The sequence below is a fragment of the Macrosteles quadrilineatus genome, unplaced genomic scaffold (genome assembly GCF_028750875.1).
Source record: "Macrosteles quadrilineatus isolate MER2022 unplaced genomic scaffold, UCM_ALF_1.0 Scaffold_9__3_contigs__length_116548681, whole genome shotgun sequence".
Taxonomy (NCBI): domain Eukaryota; kingdom Metazoa; phylum Arthropoda; class Insecta; order Hemiptera; family Cicadellidae; genus Macrosteles; species Macrosteles quadrilineatus.
Genome location: NW_026542602.1, coordinates 36,506,516 through 36,527,654, shown reverse-complemented (window position 1 = coordinate 36,527,654; position 21,139 = coordinate 36,506,516). Strand labels below are relative to the sequence as shown.

The window sequence follows — 21,139 nt, the reverse complement described above, 5'->3', positions numbered from 1 at the left end:
ATCAAGATGGGATTTTCCAACAGTTAGCACTTCTTTTATCTTTCCGTTTGACGTCAGGCAAACTTGGCTGCCAAGTGAGATAAATTAACAGTTCTGCATCTGCTATTGGGAGAACGCTAAACACATTTAAACTTCCTGCCTCATTAAACAGTGAATTACTATTTGTTGTTTATACACAAACTTGTAAAACTTTTCAGCGGGTTTTTTAAAAATTTTTATAATAATCTCTTTGGTTTAAAAAAAAATTGTTATACATTTTGTAAGCTATTTAGTATTAAGAATGGTAAAGACATAAAATGTAGTTAATCACACTAGACAGGAGTATCTTTTTCAACCCTTGTCCATTTCCCAACCGAGGCCTAACTTGTGCTCAGTCTAAAAAGAGTCACTTTTTGGCCATACTGTTGAAATATACAACACTTGGCATATAAAAAAAAATATAAAAAAAACAGGTCTTTTCAATAAATGCATTGTGGGGCTTGGCTATTCTTATCCTTTGGGTAAAAAATTAAGTGGCAGGAGTTGAGTTTTTAGTGACTTCTGACGACCCACTGATCCACTAGTAAAATCTGTATTCAGTAGCTTTAATGACTAGTAGTAACTCATAACCTGTGTGCACTCCATTAGGCCAAACATTTTATTTCTGCTCCATAATAACTTCAAAGGAAAATATTTTCAAAATCTAAATTAATTTTTGCGACTGTTTCAGTAATTTCGACTCAGAGTCAGTGTACTTTCCTGGTCACACTGGCTCCAACATGTCTGCCAGAACTGAGAAGATTAATCATCGTAAATCAAACTGACTGACATCCCCGTGACGTAGGAACACTGGCCAGCAGCCAACATCAGATTGGCCAGCATCAACCAACAAACAATCACACCAGGAACAGCAACAAACGGAAATAGGAGAACAAACAATCTAAATCCAGAGTTTAATAATAGTTTTTGTTTATTGGACTACATTAAACTTGAATTTATGTGGCAATTCATTTAAACAGAAATTTAATTAGGTTTTAATAATTATGAATTTGGATACTGAGTTGGACATCCAATCTTTACACCAATGGACACTCGTGTCTTAGGATTATATTATAGCTTTGATATGGAGGAACGTTTATGGGATTGTTCCTTCATGAGGCATCTATAATATAACTGAGTATTTGGTTGACGTTTTGGAAAAAAGTTTATCTTTATTATTTCATGATGTGTCGGTTGCAATTTATATCGGTATGCAATTTTATCGTTTAATATGGTTTGGGTTTTTTTACTCGCTGTTGGTTTTAGGTTATTTTTTGTTTCTGACAAAATTACAACCCAGTTATTTGTTAGCCTACGCCAAGAGTTTAAATTTTGTGCTAGGTCAACAATTATTTCCATAAAATGCAACAAAAGATAAGTCAACAAGAGCAATTGAAAAAAGTAGATTGATTGGGGATTTTAATGGCTTTCTTAAATATAAAAAAACTGCATTTCATATGTACCAGAGTTTTGCGATGAAATCAGTATTTCATGGTATGCAAAATTTAAAATATCTACCCAGAGATAAAAAAAGGAGTAAACAAAACGTCCAACAAACAAATATATTTGAAGACATAACTAAACAATATGTACTGTACACTAAACTATAGATTGTGAGTTTCCTCGTCTGAATCTTCAAGGTCAGTTTCCTCGTCTTCCAGCATAGACTTAGGTTGACGGTTGTTGTACCTGGCTAACGTAGGTTCCCTCTGAATTATCTCATGGTAGATGTGACAAAGCCGTCCGATCTCTGGGACCGTCAACTGGTAAGGCCGAGTTTTTGGGCTGATTTCTGCTTTCTCGAACATCTCTGGCATCAATCGCTCATGTGTACCTTTCGGAAACAGTGTCCTGAGAAAGTAATCAAAAGGTTAATTTACTACCTCTAACTTAGGAAAATTGTAGTTTTTTTTTCTGGGATCTTTCATCCACCCCCTTCTAATGAGTAAAATTTACAACTCAATTAATCTAACAACATTTTCTGATAACTACTGGCTGAAGTTGCACAAGCCACTTTTACAGAGGCCAGTAGAGTAGGCAGGTTACTTTGCCTCTAGTGTATTTCAATTTCAAGTTACAAGAGTCAGGTAACCTGTCCACCTACTGGCTTTGTGTAAACACTGATTAACTAATGACATCACATCCTTAGATTATTTAAAACCATAGTTCATTATTATCTTGAAATTGCCTTTTCCATTTCAATAATTAGTCTGATGTATCTTGAAACTGTATTTATCGAGGAAATATATCTTACAAAAGGGTTTGTCAAGTACTAATAAAACCGTTTTTTTTACATTTGAAACGTACCATACTTTAAGGATCACAGGAGGCGATCTTTGGATTCAACTGCTTTGAAATACTTACTGCAGGCATTTGATGCAGTGCTTCTGACGGAATGAGAATATGCCTCTTACAACCTTCTCCACAAGAGGGAATGGCAGATTGATGACCGGTTCCTCCAGTGGGACAAGATGCACCACTCCGACGTCCACATCTGGCTTAGGTAGAAACGCTGAACCTGGAGTCAAATATATATATTAAATAATATATATATACAGCAGCATAGCTTTTATAGTCCGTCATCTTTGTAAACTTAACGTAAAAAGTTGCAGCATAAAGTGAAAAAAAAAAAAACGGTGATTACAAATTTGACATTGTCTGGGTAGAAGAGCGGTTATAGTACTAGTCTTCAAATCTGAAGGTCGCTGGTTCAATATAAGCGAGATTGTTACCAGACCCAGATGCCATTTTTTTGTCACTAGCACTGAGTTATCGATTAATGATACTTTCTAAAAACAGGTCGGCTTCAGATTGTAACAAGACTAGAGTTAGGACCTTTCCCTTTAATAAAATCGTTAGTAATTGCCACGAGCGTAGAGAGACACACAATAAACCAATGTATGCGTGTCAAAATTTACTCTTCACAGAGCTAAGCCTAATTCTCTAGGGAAAGCAGACTAGATTACACTCATTGACTATATTATCTAAGTATAAGATTCTGCTCCAAACTCACTAGTTGATCATATGTCCGTCTCAGTTAACATTCCTGGCGATAATTTATAGCAGGCTAACCTGAATGAGAAAGTTTATTGTAAACTAGTGTCCCTGTTGCTCGAATTCGAGCAATTGCTTAGTATTACAGCTGTGTTATTTAAAAACGAATAACAGTCATAATTGCTGTTGACTTTAAAAGATTCGACCCAAAGATTATGGAAATACAAATACTCAAGATGTACATAACAGATCGATATATTCAACATTTCTTGTATATATCTTATCATTTTTCAAAAGCTGATCTCGTTTCTTAGTGTTTCTACAAAAAATAGCCATACTCATAGTCGCATTAGGTTAACCATAATAACGATTATAAATTCTAAAAAAAAAAACATTATTTCTATATCTTCTTCTTGGTGGTGTTCTATGACTTTCCATAGTTTGCAAATCGGTTCTTTTGATGATTACTAAGAAATGCAGTGTTATTTCAGTTTTCTTTTTAGTATATCAATTTATCCAGGCTCTCTCGCTTGTTCCATTGTAATATTTACACCAACCCAAATTCAAATAGTAAATATTTCATTTCAACCAAGTCAGTAAATTCTTGTAGCAAACTGTTAAATTAGCAAACTTATTGACTGTTTACAACTAACATATGTTCTTCTTTTCACTTATAATTTCTGACAACAACTGGAGTTTCATAACAATGTTTGTTTCCCATGTTAATCTTAATGGAGAAATACAAAACGGGCCCCAGGGTCTCACTCTCTAATTATTCCCCTAAAAAGAAAGTTTCCTGCACAACTTCTTGTTACGCTCTTTCCAATGACACCAAAAACATGTCAATCGGTTCAGTAGTTTCGGAGGAGTAATTGTCACAAAAAATCTGCTTGCGTATTAAATAAGTACTAGTGTCCCTGTTGCTCGAATTCGAGCAATTGCTAAGTATTACAGGCGTTATTTTAAAACGAATAACAGTCATAATTTCTAATTACTTTAAAAGTTTCGACTCAAAGATTATGGAAATACTCTAGATGTACATAACAGATTATATCAATTTATCCAGGCTCTCTATCTTTTTTCCATTGTAATATTTACACCCCAAGTTCAAATAAACTGTTAAATTAGCAATCTTATTGGCTGTTTTCAATTAACATAATATGTTCTTCTTCTCACTTTTAATTTCTGACAACAGCTAGAGTTTCATAACAATTTTTGTTTCCCATGTTAATCTTATGGAGAAATACGAAACTTTAAAGGACCCCAGGGCCTCACTCTTTAATTATTTCCATAAAAAGAAAGTTTCCTGCACAACTTCACGTTACGCTCTTTCCAATGATACCAAAAACATGTCAATCGGTTCAGTAGTTTCGGAGGAGTAATTGTCACAAAAAATCTGCTTGCGTATTAAATAAGTACTAGTGTCCCTGTTGCTCGAATTCGAGCAATTGCTAAGTATTACAGGCGTTATTTTAAAACGAATAACAGTCATAATTTCTAATTACTTTAAAAGTTTCGACTCAAAGATTATGGAAATACTCTAGATGTACATAACAGATTATATCAATTTATCCAGGCTCTCTATCTTTTTTCCATTGTAATATTTACACCCCAAGTTCAAATAAACTGTTAAATTAGCAATCTTATTGGCTGTTTTCAATTAACATAATATGTTCTTCTTCTCACTTTTAATTTCTGACAACAGCTGGAGTTTCATAACAATTTTTGTTTCCCATGTTAATCTTATGGAGAAATACGAAACTTTAAAGGACCCCAGGGCCTCACTCTTTAATTATTTCCATAAAAAGAAAGTTTCCTGCACAACTTCACGTTACGCTCTTTCCAATGATACCAAAAACATGTCAATCGGTTCAGTAGTTTCGGAGGAGTAATTGTCACAAAAAATCTGCTTGCGTATTAAATAAGTACTAGTGTCCCTGTTGCTCGAATTCGAGCAATTGCTAAGTATTACAGGCGTTATTTTAAAACGAATAACAGTCATAATTTCTAATTACTTTAAAAGTTTCGACTCAAAGATTATGGAAATACTCTAGATGTACATAACAGATTATATCAATTTATCATCTTGAAAATTAAGAAGTTAAACGGGAAAAAGCCCGCGGGTTACAGCTAGTATGATATATATATGGATCCTTACTCCCCTCTCCATTTACTCCATGTTAAATACTTTATAGTTATGGTTAGTTAATGTAAATGTTGAACTGTATTATTTAAATTAATCCAAAAAAGAATGCATTGTTTAATAATTCAAGAATTTATATTCGAAATACTTGTTTACAATGTATTTAAAATATGTATAAGTACTAAATTTGCTTTGATAGACCACAACTACCCTAATGATTTGAACGCCTGCAACATATTTAAACCTACCTATTCATTTGTTCAAGCCTTTTAATTATCTTTATAAAATTGAAAAATTAGCTCTCAGCCTCCACTAGTTGTAAATCAGAATTGTTAAACCAGTGTCAGTGTGTTTAAAGATATGTGATATATTTGTGAAAATCAAGGACCAATGATAGAATTACATTTTAAACTCCAAGAATTTAAGTTTACCTGGTATGTCAAACTTGTGCTGTACGTAGCACCAGTTCTGACACATGACACTGAGTCTGCATCTCCGAGGACTCAAGATGGGAGCCACGATCCTCTCTGCCACCTCCTTCTGGAAAGTCAGTGTCATCGGCACTCGTCCGTACTTCCAGGCGTTCCTCCTAACATTACAACAAAGGTCTGATCATTCTAGAGGTGATATGCTTGTGTGATTAAGATTTGCAATGTCAGAAGAAATTGTTTAACTAAGTTCTACGTTGAAATATATTTCATCTGATTTTTATACATTTCATAATTTTTTTTAATAGGCCTAACACAGTTATTGGCCATTTTATGTGGGTTTCATGATGTGGGTGTTTAGTTACACATATCTGCTGATTTCACCTAATGTGTCTATTTGATTTTGGGGTAGATTTTCTTTCACAATTCATTTCTTCTTTGATGTTTGATCACAGAACAGGGTATTGTTTATAGTTGGATGATTTTTTAAAGTTAAAATAAGATAAAAACCGAGGAACAAATAGTTTAAGAAAATAACCCTCTACATGAAATAGACTTGTATAATTTTCATAATCCATGATGATAACAAATCTACAAGGCCTAAGTTTAATCTACAACGCGCCTGATATAATATGAATCTATTAGCCAACCTCTCGCTAATATCTCGGAGCCACAATATGATGAGTCGAGTAGACACGCTGAACGGGAGGTTTCCGATGAGGTGGATGTTTGGTGACCGTTCACTCCACTCTCTCTGCAGCTCAGTGCTAAACATCTTCTCCATGTTGAATGTTAATATGTCTCCTTGGTAAACCTTCATAGGCATTGGACTTGCCTCCGCCAACATCTGCAATTTTATTTTAAAAATCAATTTAATTCTTTTGTTTGTTTAACTAACTTATCCAAAATATGACAAATGACAAATGACAAATGACAATTCTTTATTGCACATAACATCTGTTAGAGTTATTACAAATGTAATACACAGACAGGTACATTGTCAAGGTTTCTAATAAATAAGTAAATCTAAATAGGTATATAAAAAACCTAGGATTTAGCCAGTAAGTTACCCCTACAAAGCTACAGCATGGTGGAACTGTTTATGTTAGGAGAGGTTGATGAGAGATTGGGTGTCTGTTACCAGGAGTCGTTGAAAAATTCCTCAAGAGTGTAATATGCTTTTTCTACTAAAACTGTTTTGATTTTGCCTGTAAATTTTGCTAAGTTTAATTGCTTTAAGGAGTTTGGAATTTTATTGTAAATTTTTAACCCCATATAGAGAGGACTTGTTTCATATTTTTTTAAATTATGAGTGGGGTATTGAAAAATGTCTTGTCTTCGGGTATTATATGAGTGATTACTAAGATAATTTTGAAACATACCAGGATTTCCATGAACCATTTTTAAAATTTCAAAAACGTATATTGAAGTTAGAGTTAAAATTTTAAAATTTTGAAACAATTGTCTACATGATGTTTTTTTGGGGCAATTTGCAAGAGTTCTGATTATTGACTTTTGTTTTTTAAAAACTTTGTGGACATCTGTGGCTGTCCCCCATAATGTAATACAGCTTAAAATAGAGTACACATAAGCATAATAAACATTTTTACATACTTCCAAGGAGGTAACCTGAATTAAAACACTTAAAGCATATCTTGTTGGACTAAGTTTTTTGTTTAGAAAATTAATATGTTCTGTCCATTGTAGTTTACTATCCAAATATATCCCTAAAAACTTTACTACATTTGTGGGCGAGGCAGTAGTTTCTGTTCCAGTGGTTGAATTTCTCAATTTGAAAATTAAAACACTAGTTTTATCTTCATTCAAAATATTGTACCGTACCGGCCTTTAAATTTTCTTTACCGCAAACCCCTAATTTATTTAGGCCTATCACGGGCAGATTATTTAAAGGCATGATATAGCCTACATCATCATAAAATAAAATGGGAATAAAGCCACTATTTAAACATTTTGATATAGATCTACTCGAATTCAATAAATTGTGCATTAACCATCAAAGATGACATGTTCAATTCCACAATAAATCGAGGCTAGTCACTTGTAATGTACAGAGAAATAATCCTACAGTGAAAAGAAATTAGGTAATCATTCATACATTTAGTCTTGGCTTACCTGAAGTGGTGGTAAAAAACGAGGGTCTTTCTCAATTAAAATAATTTTGTCAGGATTCCGAGCAATGATTGATCTTGTGATTCCCCCTGGTCCTGGCCCAACCTCCATCACCTCTCCAAGTCGAATGTTGCCGGCTGCTCGTACAATCTTGTCGGTCAATCTCATGTCCAACAGGAAGTTTTGGGACAGCTGTTTGAGAGCTCGTAGCTTATACAATTTAATAATATCTTTTATGGTTGGAAGAGGAGGCAACTGTAGCCTATTCGGTTTAATCAAGGCCTTATTCATTTTGGATAGTAAATAAAAAGAGATAAAAAGCAAACTTTTGATTCGTCTTTACAATTAATAGTTCTTACAACTAGTTTTCCTCCTTCTTTGGAACAATTTGAGGGACTTCAAAGTCGTCTAGGAAAGTTTCTTGCTTGACAGATAGAATGGTGTAAGCGTAAATTGCTAACACACCACCTCCCAAGAACAAGGATGTAATGATGTTTTTCTTGCGTATCTTCCTCAATTTCTCTACTCGTTCAATGTTTTGTTTTTCAACTAATTTAATCCACTCCTGAGTTGCAGCATTTAACAGCTTCTTGTCTTTCACAAAATCTACTTTGCGCATCTGATCATCAGCCATCACCAAGGTTTTAGTTCTGAAAATGAGTTATCAGAGTAAGTGTTTCCATTTTGAAAGACATTTTGTTGGTGGGGAAACTGTGATACCACTCCATCCAACTAACTTTAAAACCTAAAATGCAAGCATTTTCTAAATAGTTAAGTAACTAGTTGTTTAACCAAATACTGCAATAGCTTAGCTAAAAACCTAATGGATATAACACAATTAAACACCTTCCTAATCTAACCTTACTACAAAATATTTACGCCACAAATCTGTATAAACCAGGGTTGCCACCCGTCCCGATTTTGGTTCCTTATACCCGTATTTAAGCCCATGTTAATCCGGGAGGGTGGGGGCAATGTCCCGATTTTTCCTGACCTAAGGTGGTAACCCTGGTATACACCCTGACCTGCCCTTCGCACAAGCCTAATTAAGATCTCAAAACCGTTGCTTAGATTGTGACAGTTTTTCCTCGCATCCAACTCTTGGCCAACAGCTTACCGGATGATATCACCAGGGTGATCTCTTCTACACCAGAGGCGAATCGTTAAACAAAGGTTGTTACTTGTTGGACTGTAAGGCACTGCATCGATTTGTTGTCTCCAAGTTACAAGTTTAATATATCAGTTTATTTATTTATTACTATTGTTATTTATTATTATTGTTAGTGTTATTTTTGTTACCGGTATTTATTAGACTACAAAACTATGTTCAATGTTAACTATTTACTAAGATTTAAGCTATCATTGTTAGTCTTCATTTGCTCAGGGTTTTTTAGTTTGTTCTTGTTGTAAAGTTATTCCTATTTAGCCTAAGTAGTTAAGACATAAGTCCCATTGCATGTTTGGCTCGACCCTTAGATATAGTATATAGATATAGGTTTGTTTGGACCGTTGGAAGCAATATAAAATAAAAGTTTGAATTCCAATGGCTTCGCAATAGCCTACTGACTTCCGGTCACTGCTCCACGTAGGTGTACGTAACCAGAGACCAGAAGTAACACTTCAACAAACCAAGCCAAACAACGGCAGTGCTCCAACACCTGGGGTTTAGGTTGGTTAACTAAATTTCCCGATTTCAAGATAAATTTCCCCTATTTCGGGAATTTTTAACCTACCTTTCCTCGCAACCAAGTAGGGCCTAGCCTACCCATTCCTGCCAAATTACACTTTTCCCCAACTAAGTAACCTTTCCTCTCAATGATTAACCACATTCATGTCTCCCCCACTCAAAACCCCTAATTCCCACTGGTCCCTAGTGAGTTGGGGTTAACTTAACTTATTGCTGATATACGGTATTGAGTAATGGAACAAAGTATCTCCCCCCAAAAAAGGTAGGTACTTAACGAAGTTGTAGGCCTAGTGTTGATGTCAAAGAATAGTTTGAAAGTGTTTTTAGAACCTTATAAGTGACATGTGGATCCTTAGTGGTTTAAACCCAACGATCACGTAAGTTAAAGATAGGTAGTCTTTAAGCCAGTGAGTTTAGAAAATTTAAGGTATGAGCCTAGGCGAGTGTTATAAAGGCTAGGCCTAATTATACGAGTTGCATAGCCTTCACTACATAGTTTACCTACGACCGTTTTTTTATAACTAACAATCACTACTCAACGTAAAAGAGAGGTAATGTGTTTCATTTGTAGCCTCTCGCTGATTGTGCCCAATAATTGAGATGCAACAGCTCATTGTCCCAACCACTCACTCATTGTATAAGTAAGTTACTTAAGTTAATCAAGTAAAAAGTAAACAAAGTATCAAAGTAAGTATCAAGTAAGTAGGTAAGTAAAGTTATTAAAGTAACTTTTTTAGCCCTAAATAAACTGGGTACAGTTTCTTAACTGGGCTATGCTAATATCGATTGAAACTATCATATTGAAATTATTGTATAATAATCATTATTTTTTAATATATCTAGGCCCTATTATAAAATTAAACTACCGGTATCATAATCTAACCTAACGAACCAAACTTGCTGATGGTGAAAAAATCGCATGAAAGTTTACTAATCGAATCGATCGTTTCAATCGATATTAGCATAGCCCAGTCATTGAATCGGTAAATAAGTTAGGCCTATGTTTTAACAGAATTTGACCTTCCGTAGTTGTTAGGCCTACACATAAAACAATGTGCAAATGACATGGTTGCCATTAAGTAGGTTGAGAATAATGAAAACTAACTTATTTTCTGATAAAATGTAACTTATTTAGTATTGTAGCCTAAATTACCTTGTTTATAGGGCTGTCAAAAGGTTACGAGATATGCCTTCTTACTCCTTAACTGTATTGCGAGTTTCAATAGAACGAATTCATTCTACATTACATTAAACGTGTTTAGTCCACAAAAATGCAGTATATTAATCTTTACGCAAAAAAAACAATATTATTACAATTTGTCAAAGTATTTCCATTACTCAACCAAACCAACACACATAACCTCAACTTCCAGTTTCCAGTCTATAAACCCAACCAAAACTTTCAGTCTCGACTCGACTCTAGTCCTAGTGAATATTTCTAGTCCTAGGTCCCTAAAAAGCTGGGTTTTCCTAGCAGCGGAGTCGGCCAGCGGAGAGAGGAACGCGGAGAGCGGAATTGAAATTAACATGGCGATGGCATTCCGCTCCGCTGCTAGGAAAACAGTAACATTAAATTGCCAGCTGAGTCCGCTCTCCGCGTTCCTCTCTCCGCTGGCCGACTCCGCGTCTAGGAAAACCCAGCTTAAGGCGGCCGAGAGGTGGCTGTGCTCTAGTCCATTCGTCCTAGGTGGCCGTGGTCCATTTCATTGAAATAAATAGCTCGCTCGGGCTCGAACTCGATACGATCTCAAATCAAATCATTTCTTTTCATGGACATTATTACATGCATTGACATTGTCTGTCTATATAGGCCTAGAAATAATTATTTCATTTCATGGTAGCTTTTTATGCTTTTTAGCAGGCGAGTCTAATGCTGACATGTAACCTAACGACCTACCTAAACGACCTACCTAAACGACCTAAACTAACACTGAATCTTATTTCTTTGTCCAATTTGATTTTAAAATATGGATGGACAATTGTTATCAAAATATTTGATAATAGCATAGGTAGATATTGATAAATCCAAAAAATCCACATCCAACATAATCCATTAGCTAGCTGGTTAGTGTCCGGATACAAACTCAGTACAGTAAGTACGTAAAGAAACGCCATTTGATTAAGCTGGCGGCAAACAGCTGTTCTCTAGATTGCATGGGAAGTTCGTTAAAACAGTGTGTAGTGTGCGTAAAATATTATGGTAAGTTAGGATTTTGTTAATATAGGTACATTTAGAACTTATATAGGTAAAATATTTGGATTGTTTTTATATGATTTAATGTAAAATCCAAACATATAGATGTTTCAGGAAGATGGTGCTATTTTTTATCGTATTTTATAGGACTTTTTGTTTTCAAATTCAGTTTAAATAGTTTATTACATTTTAATATTAGGCCTAGTTGAAATTTTTATTTTCAAACACAATTACTTTATGAGTATTAGTAAAGTCTTCATTCTTCAACATTTCATAATCCTGAAATGAAAATCGTTGGTTATTACGATTTTCTACATTTTAACAAGGATCGCCCAGTGGCAGATCTATAACAGCCACAAGGGTGGGGGGGCGAATCAGGCTTTGCCGAAAAACGTGTGTACCGGTAAACTACGTCTCCAAAATGGCAGTTTTATACAATTCTTTGTCCAAAGTTAGTATGACAAATTACTTTACGCAATTCGTATGCACTACTGTATTACATGCAGTAAAAAATATATGTATATGTATGCCCGAGGGGGACGGTCGCCCCCTTCGACCCCCTCTGGATCCGCCACTGGGATCGCCTCCTATTTGGTCAAGAACTGAAAACTGTTGAAAAGTTAAATGTGTCATTTACTAATCAGAAACAAGATTACTGCGAATGTAAATACAGGCAAAAGTCATTATATACTATAAATTTTCATTTAAAATCTCTCATTTCCATTGCAACTCATCATTTTGAAGTTGTTTAGAAATTATCATTGAGCATAACTTACTGTACATGTTTACTGAATGCATTGTTATTGTTTGTGTAATTACCTCGATTTACCTGACCCTAGTGGCGATTTATGAAACTGACCACGAATAGTTACTTCTATCTCTGTTAGATGGCAGAGCAAGCACTGTTTATCAGGGGAAACCTCTTTGTTTCCAGGCCGTCAGCTGATTGGAAGAACGTCAACAAAGCCATGCGCAAAGAAGAAGTTCTGGGGGAAGCGGGCCAATGAGAAAATAGCAAAACAGTGGAACAGAAAATCAGTCTCTCTCTGTGTTGCCAGTGGCTAGTGTTGTGTAAAGATTCTTGCCTGTGAAGTATGCCATTTATTTCCAAAGATTGGCGTTCTCCAGGAGAGGAATGGGTAAAAACTGAAGAAGGTTGGGAGAAAAAGAAAATTCTTGAGTGCGGAAGAAAACACAGTTTTAGTCAGCAAGAAAATCTTGAGACAAGGTAGGAGATCGCTTTGTTTATCCCTGACAGCTGATTGCAATTTTCAATCAATAATGTGCGCACATACGTCTTTCTGGTCTGTTATAACGTGTATTATGACTTTTACTAGTATAATACAATACTGTAATGATATACCAATTTAATTTAGTTATAGCTTTGATAGTCTTATTTTGTGTCGGGGTTATAAATTGAACTCAGGCTTTATTGGCACTTAAAATAACATGTTCAATGGGGTGGGCGATATGCTTTTGCCAGCTGATTTGTATATTAGGCTGTTTAAAACAGCTAAAGTTTAATATACGTAAAAAAAAATTAAAAGCCTGTTTTTAGCAAAATTTTACAAAAGATTACCACTAACCAGAAACCATAACCACAGTCACCTAGCCTATAATGCTGTTTCACTTTTTTCTATTTTGTTTTTGAATCCCCCCAAGCTAACTTATCCTCAACTTTTTTTGCTCATGCCTTGTTTTGTGCTCACATAAATTTTATACAGTCTTGTGCCTGTGTGGAAAATAGCAATTAAATGGATCTTTAGCCACCAACTGTACGCTAGGTGACAAGCGTAACTTATTCATAAACGTTAGCTTACTGCGGCCTTAAACTTACAACGAAGTAGGTCTAGGTTACATAAACCTCATCAGTAACAAAACAAACTGTTAACTTAATTGAAAGGTTTGTCAAAGTAGAACTCTTTGTTTTAGGCCCTGTAAACTAAGTTTGATCACTTCAATCAATTATTTTGCAAAGTCGATACCATATGTTAAAGAGTAAACCGATGTCTACCAGAATTAATATATTCGTTAGGCTACCTACCGATTGGTAGTTCCGTTGCAAGTTGGGATAGGTGATAAAAGTGAGATGAACATTAAGATAATTTGAACACCTCGGGTTAAATGTTTACTTGTCCAACAGTCCAACATTCTCACAAAATGATTTTATTGATAAGGGTATCAAAGGGAAATAAATGTGTCTCCTTTTATCACATTTTTTTACTGACATTCAAAAGGTGAATAGTTGATTTTTTTTAAGTAAATAAGGTGAACCTTTGATATCATTCTACTTAATTAATTGTTGGCTAAGTTATTTACTAGCAGAGCACCCGTCCGGGGTTCGGGTTGGCATATAGGCCTAAGTATACAATGCTTATTGCAGTTATACTCAAGCTTTGCGTTTGCAATTGGAGGAGGACACAGTTTGATAAAATTTGGTTCATAAATTTATGGTAGCCTATGATATAGTATAACACATCTACCATTGCCATAATGTTCTACCATTGCACCTAAACAATAGAATAAAATAAATTATCAAACATTCACACAATATCACAAATTAGCCATTAAATTAAAAACTCAAACCTAACTGTAAACAATCCTACTTTGACAGTTCTCATTGTGTATCACAGCTTTTTGTTGCTGCTTGCTTAGTTCAAATTAGCTGTTGTCATATATGCACAAACAAAATGATAATAGTGCTGCACCCTGTTGGGAAACCTTATAACTTTTTAATGCTATTGCATATAGAACCAACTTGTAAAGTTGAAAAAGCTGACTAAATTCTTTAATTCCCTTTAAATATGAATACTCATAAGGTTAATATGGGGAACTACAGACCCACTGGGGCGTAGCCCGAAAGGATTTTTGAGATAGAATATGCCTAAATGTTAATAGGGAATGTGAGCTATCATCGTGCCAAATTTCAGCCCAATCCGTCCAGTAGTTTATGCGTGATTGAGCAACACACAAACATACACACAAACTCAAAACTTTCAGATTTATAATATTAGTAAGATTAAACCAAAACTATTTTGATCCTATCAATCTACAGTAAGTTATATGGCTGTTCTACTTTCTGTAGTCACATATTTAATGTTTCCATTCAAAGGGTACCATATATAACTTGTTTAATTCAAAGAAACTAACCTAACCCAGCCAAAAGAGGCAAAACAAAATGACTCCAAAAAATGTAGGCTAAAAAACCATTGTTTTATCAAACTTAAAAGTTTGACGATTCAATATATATGTACAACCAAATCTAAACGAAATCCAAACTTCTATTGTAACAATCGATAATCACAATGGATTTAGATATCAGTTTTGCCAAATAAATACTGTAGCAATATAAGTTAATAGTGAATATTGCATGTGTCCCTATTAGTGAATTTCCCATATAGGGAATAAGCTATTACCGTAGGTCTCATGGTAAGACCTGGACACGGGACCGATTTAGTTTTTCGTTTTGAGGTCCCCAGAGGCCAAAAACACCATCCGTTCAAATTCATATATATATATATATTTATATATGTGTCCGTTAGCGCGATAACTCGAGCAAAAATGATCCGATTTTGATGAAATTTGGCATAAACGTGTAACATTTATTCGAACAAGTTCGCGAACCAGCATGATCGGACTATGGGAACATAGGTTTATGGGGGGTTTTATGGGGTAAAAATGGGGTTTTCTAATTTTTCACCCTGAAAACATAAAATTTTGCAATTTCTTTCCAAACCATTTTGTAGAGCTCAATAAAACAAATAATTTAGTATATTGAAGCATTGTTGCATGCCTAACGGTTACGGAAAAATCGCAAAATAGTGAAAATTTATAATTACCATGTTATTCTTATGGAGAATAAATACAGTGTTGTAGCTTGCTTGTCTATGGACATATTTTAATGAAATTTTGTTTAGCCTACTTTATACTAAGCTATTAATATTTCAATAAAAACCCCCTATTTTATTCCCTCTAGCAGCAAACCTAAGTAGGTACTCATTAATATTAATGATATTTAAATAGGAAATAAATCTGACACTTCTAAGAGAATATTTTATTAGAAATCCAGCCAGGTAAATGGAAATTCGCATAGTCTGCAGTTTGCTGTGGCAGGGGTATTTACTTATTTTATATATATTCTAGTGTTTTCTGCATGGTGTTGTGCATGTTTTTCTCTTTTATGAACTTGGACTGACTAAGTATTGTGCGTCAAGAGGACCCAAGAGGATCGCTATTTGTTAATTAATTTAGTGACTTAGCCTATTTTTTAAATGTTAATGTTGAATGGCCCAATACAATTTTGATTTGATTTTGAATTAAAGTTCTATAAGGTAATAGTACTACCAAATTGTTCTAAATACATTTATCTACTAAGGCTTAAGTACCGGGGTATCTCTAAGGAAAATTCTAATTGGAAATTTTAATTTGTTTCCGAAATTCTCAAATAGAAATTCTCAGTTTTTTTTCTACTTGCAATTATGCCATCATAGGGTTACTGTTTACCAAAAACTATATTAAAAAAAAATCTTCTAAAAAAATAGTTTTGAAAATTGGTTATACCTACAGGGTGAGTTTTAAATGAGTTCCCCCCTACTTTTTTCTACATTTCTTAAGATATCAACTCCGGACCACGTCAGATCATTGTAAAGTAGTAAGTACTTCATTTTGACTGGGTATAAAATTTTGGCCGCCATCTTGGATCTAGGATTTAGTGGAATTCCAGATGTGTAGATGGAAATTCGCTTAGTCTGCAGGTTTGCTGCGGCGGGGGTATTTTATCATTTGTTATAGAATTAAATACAACGATAAGTTCCTGGTAACAGTGGTAACTTGTAAATATCACTGAGATTGATTAATAAGAAAACTTGATCCAGCTAATCATTTGATGAATTAAACTTTTTTATCAAGTCATCAGTATCTTATAACAGGCTATTTAAAAGCATATTGTCTAAAAATATGTAAAAAGTTTTCATTGTTTCTGGTATTTATTAGGGTGATTATTATGGAACAATTTTACTGTGAGGTCTTTATTACCTATAATTCTTGTAAAATATTCAGTAAAATGCCAATACAAAGATAGCTTTGAGAGCTATGGCTGGTAGTTTATAAATACAAATAAACTATTTCATTTTATGTAAATTAAATGCTATTTTCTTCTATTTTATATAAAAATGTTGTATGCCTACCGGAAATTTAAATGTAGCCTATCCATAAAAACGGAAATACAGTAGTTATTTGCAAAAAACTAAATAATTGCCATAGTGTGTATTAACATTAATTATTGTTAACTACATCACACAGCATAGTAAAAAAATAAACTTCAGCAGCTGGGCAAACCTAAGATAAGGCCTCTGTTTCATGTTTTTTTCATTTATTTACCAACTCATAAATCCAAACATCTAACATATCCACAAGTAGCCCCTAATTATTGATTTAGTGTGCATAAAAATGAGTTTCAGATTCATATTGATTAGTTTTGCCAAGCAGCCTATTGAGTATTGATCTCAGAAAGTTATAAAGCCTCAAATCCCATATTCTAAGGGCACAGGCGTGCCTGTTCAGTTCAATTCCAGTAGTAAAAATAAAACAACAGCGAAACAGCTGTTTGAGATTCAAGGTTGCAGCTTTGTTTGTGTACGTGTTGTTGGTTTGCAGACGAACCGCTAGGCGCGCTGCGATGCCGCGACAACAAAGAATAACGGGTTATGTCATCGGCTGGTGTTTTAATGATTTTTTACTCGATAAACTAAGCTTGTTATATTCTTAGAGATACGGTTACCTAATTCGTTGCTTCTAAGAAGTTTCGGAGGCAGCGTTTGTTAGTTGTAATTTGTTTCTCGGTAATTAATTGTGCAATCGCAATCAGAAGATCAACGAACTCACGTTTAATAAACCAGAAGTTGTTGGACTTTAGTTACACGAATATTAGAACAGAAACGGTATGGATCATAAACATAAACAAATTACGTCACTGGCCCGAATCAATAATATTTACCTATGGTTTGGAAGTTTGTGTTTACAGTTCCAAATTACAAACACGTTTACTTTCGGGTCAGTGACATAGTTTTTCTTGTTTATGATCAATACAGTTTCTGTTCTAATATCCGTGGAATATTAACTGTTAACTTCGTAACGATTCTTAAAATAAATAGCATAATCATTACCATTTGACTATTACGAATAAGTCACTAAAATGTTATTAATTACTTTGACTAGGCCTACAAAGTAGCCTAATACAATTGACCATTAGCAAATGGCAATACAGTAACGAAATTTACTTCGGTAGGCCGGGGCCACACGTGGCGGATCGTCCGCGCGGCTTATGATCGTACGATCATAAGCCGCGCGACGATGTCCCGGCCACACGGAGCGGATGAACCGCTTCCGGTTGAGGTTTCCCAGCCTACGTACTGAGATTCTAACATGGTTTAATTCAATCGTTCTCGTTGTAGTCATGGAAGAAACACGTATGTTAGTTTGTGCATTAGAAGCGTGTGGTGAGCTATAAGGCAAACCGAAATCATTGGATCCATCATTTCATAACCGATAAACCATTTGTGTTCCAAACCTTTTACGAGCACATGCGAAACCATAGTTCGGAGTCTTTTTTGTTACTATCGCATGTAGATAGCATCGTTTGACGAGCTACTTTAATTGCTTTGACCGCATATAACAAAGGAAGATATACTCACGAGAAATGTACAACATGAGAAATCCCACATTATCTTTAACAAGTTCTATTGATTTGTCTGTATCGAACATTTTACACCTATAAACCGAAATGCACAGGCACAAACTGAAAAAAAAAACCACTACAAATGTTTGAAAATAAGCTCCAACCGCGCGGACAATCCGTATCGTGTGGCCACTCTCATAAGACTACGTGTGTCATCCCCTCCAACGCGGCTTATGATCGCGCGGACAATCCGCGACATGGCGCGGACAATCCGCCCAGGCGGCTTAGGATCGCCCCGTGTGGCCACTCTCATTTGATTCAATGTGTTGTCGGACCACGCGGATCATCCGCGTGTTCCGTCCGCGCGGATGATCCGCGTCGTGTGGCCCCGGCCTAATACGATGCAACGAATTTGTATGGGGGAAATGGCGGTTTTCTCTTGTCCGTCTTTAATCAGAGCTGGGTAAGATGATTATTCAACCATTCGACAGTCGAAATAAAAGGAAACAGTATTCATATTTCCCATAACAAATTACAAACAATCATTGTATTTTTCAAGTGGATTTTGAAATAATTTTTGAACTGTGAATTTGGTCCTTGTCGATAAAAATCAGAGTGCGTTGCCAGAGCTTGGAGTTTCTTAAAATTCGGTTTTCTTTAATTTTGATTGAGTTTTGCGACGTTTTACAGATCAACTGTTACAAGAATCGGCTAATCTATATAAATAATACCCTCGCCGCAGCAAACCTGCCGTCTAAGCGAATTTCAATTTGGCTGAATTGATTTTCAATTGATCTATTTAAATAACATTAGGTTTAACGAGTACCTAGGTTTGCTGCTACAAGGAAACTAATAAAGTGAGTTTTTGGTAAAATATTGATAGCTTACTATAAAATAAATAAATTTGCCAAGTTTGATCAAAATATATCCATAAACAAGCAAACTACAACATTTTACAATATTCTCCATGAGAATAACATGGGAATTTTAAATTTACCATTTTTTAGTTTTCTCCGTAACCAATAACCGTACAAAAACACTTTGATATACTGAAATGTTTGTTTTTTTAAGCTCTTTAAGAAGGTTTAGAGAAAAATTGGGAAATTTCACGTTTACTCATTCAAGTTTATCCCGCCTTACACCTTCAAACCAAATTTCATCAAAATCGGATAAAAATTACTCAAGTTATCGTGTTCACGGACACATATATATATATATCTATATATATATATACATATATAAAAATTTGAACGAATGGTGTTTTTGGCCTCTGGGGAAATCAAAATGAAAAAGTAAATCGGTCCCGGGCCTAAGTCTTACCATGAGACCTACGGTAATAGCTACTTCCCTATAGGGAAATTCGCTAAAATTAGAGTTTTGTCTGTACATTGCTCAGAATCATAAACTTTTAGGTTATTTTTACGTGTTATACATTAAAGAAACCGAAACAAGTCTCATCTAAATTTCTGTCTGTCTATCTGTCTGTCACGGCCCAAAAGAGCCATTTTACGCGGCCTTCTCCTGAAAAACGAGAGTACCTATCAAGTTCCAAATCATTTCATTTCAACATTTCACTGGATTGGCGAGATTGTCTTTAGTCAATAAAATATGGCGTCACTACTTTGTAAATAAAATGACGGACGTTTAAAAACCCAATTTTGTGTGATTTTTTCAAGTTTTCTCCCAATGTTTATAACATATTTATCTGAAAAGCTGTTCGAATCGAGATTATTTCTTTTAGCTGTCACTGATATGTTTACATTGAATGTTGTTTACAAATACCGCAACCAATTCCGATCACGTTTTGAAAGCAAACCAAGTAAGATAGAAACGTTTTTTATCCTTACATATCGGATTTAATTAATCGCAAGTGCAATAATTTGTAGGGTAATAAATGAAAGAGATTATTTGTGTATAAAATTGTTCTTGAGTTTTTATAACCGGGAATAAGACCTTGAAACTAATCAGTTGTATATGGTTGTATATGGGAAACTTACATTTTTTAAATGAGCGTTTTCAGTCGAGACTCTGCACACGACCGACGCGCGTATACACATGTCCATAGTAAAAATAAAAGTAGGCCTACCGTGTATTTAGGTTTTATTCGTCATGTGTATAAGTGTACAGTTCGTGTATGTGTTTCAAAAACTCCAAGACGCACCTAATGGGGAAGCTCAAGACCTTATATTAGGACTGATGATGGTGATTTAATTTCGCCGAAATGCATCTCCTGTAATAGGATACATTAGGATCGACCGGCGAACACAGGTAATTTAACCTTTTATTGATTGTCATGACGATCTGGAACAACAAAAAAAAAAAAAACATAAAATGAAGTTATGTATAATAGTTTGGCCAGCATATCTGAAAATATGCAAACCAATTAATTGCTGTTCTTTATATAAGAAGGTTTCAACTGAATACTATAAGATCCCCCGTGCGTAGAACGGGTACACAGCTATATATAGTCAATGATAGTACCTACCTTAAATGTTTTCAGTACAATACCTTTAAAATATCTGGTACACGAGTTATTAATGGATTGTTTAGATTTTCAAACAAAGATTAATATTATCTACCCAAAAACTTCCATACGAACTGTCCCTTATTGATTTTGATTGTAATTTTACCAACTTAAAACTATTTTAACCAAATATAAACGATCTATAAACTTTTGCTTTTCCTTTAGTATTTTAATAGTGGATCATCACACCTAGACTTGACAGGAAACTTAAAACAAAAGATTCAGATTTTGCAAAAGGATGAAAGTAGTATGTAGTATCCAAAGTCAACAGGTCATGAAATAGTCCAACAACGGCACATTTTGTTTGATGATGCTATAGGCTACACAGAGCCGTTTGTCAAAACT

General features: G+C 34.7%; 3 protein-coding genes across 3 annotated transcripts in view; 1 reads left to right on the top strand and 2 right to left on the bottom strand.

Annotated features, from left to right (window-relative positions):
- Positions 1-1,566: 1,566 nt before the first annotated feature.
- Positions 1,567-8,004, bottom strand: LOC129002087 (dimethyladenosine transferase 1, mitochondrial). Its single transcript, XM_054429623.1, has 5 exons — positions 7,717-8,004; positions 6,234-6,430; positions 5,587-5,744; positions 2,383-2,536; positions 1,567-1,869 (listed from the first exon to the last, which is right to left on the bottom strand). The coding sequence occupies exons 1-5, from the start codon at positions 8,002-8,004 to the stop codon at positions 1,623-1,625; spliced, it is 1,044 nt and encodes a 347-aa protein (XP_054285598.1). The 3' UTR covers positions 1,567-1,622.
- A 70-nt stretch (positions 8,005-8,074) lies between these two features.
- On the bottom strand, positions 8,075-10,789 carry LOC129002088 (cytochrome c oxidase assembly factor 3, mitochondrial). The gene is made up of 2 exons (XM_054429625.1): positions 10,554-10,789; positions 8,075-8,363 (listed from the first exon to the last, which is right to left on the bottom strand). The coding sequence occupies exon 2, from the start codon at positions 8,345-8,347 to the stop codon at positions 8,075-8,077; it is 273 nt and encodes a 90-aa protein (XP_054285600.1). The 5' UTR covers positions 8,348-8,363; positions 10,554-10,789.
- A 1,818-nt stretch (positions 10,790-12,607) lies between these two features.
- Positions 12,608-21,139, top strand: part of LOC129002086 (F-box only protein 32) — a 47,165-nt gene continuing 38,633 nt past the window's right edge. The window contains exon 1 of the mRNA XM_054429622.1: positions 12,608-12,822. Coding sequence (XP_054285597.1) covers positions 12,689-12,822 — 134 coding nt within the window. The 5' untranslated portion in view covers positions 12,608-12,688. The remainder of the gene's footprint in view (positions 12,823-21,139) is intronic.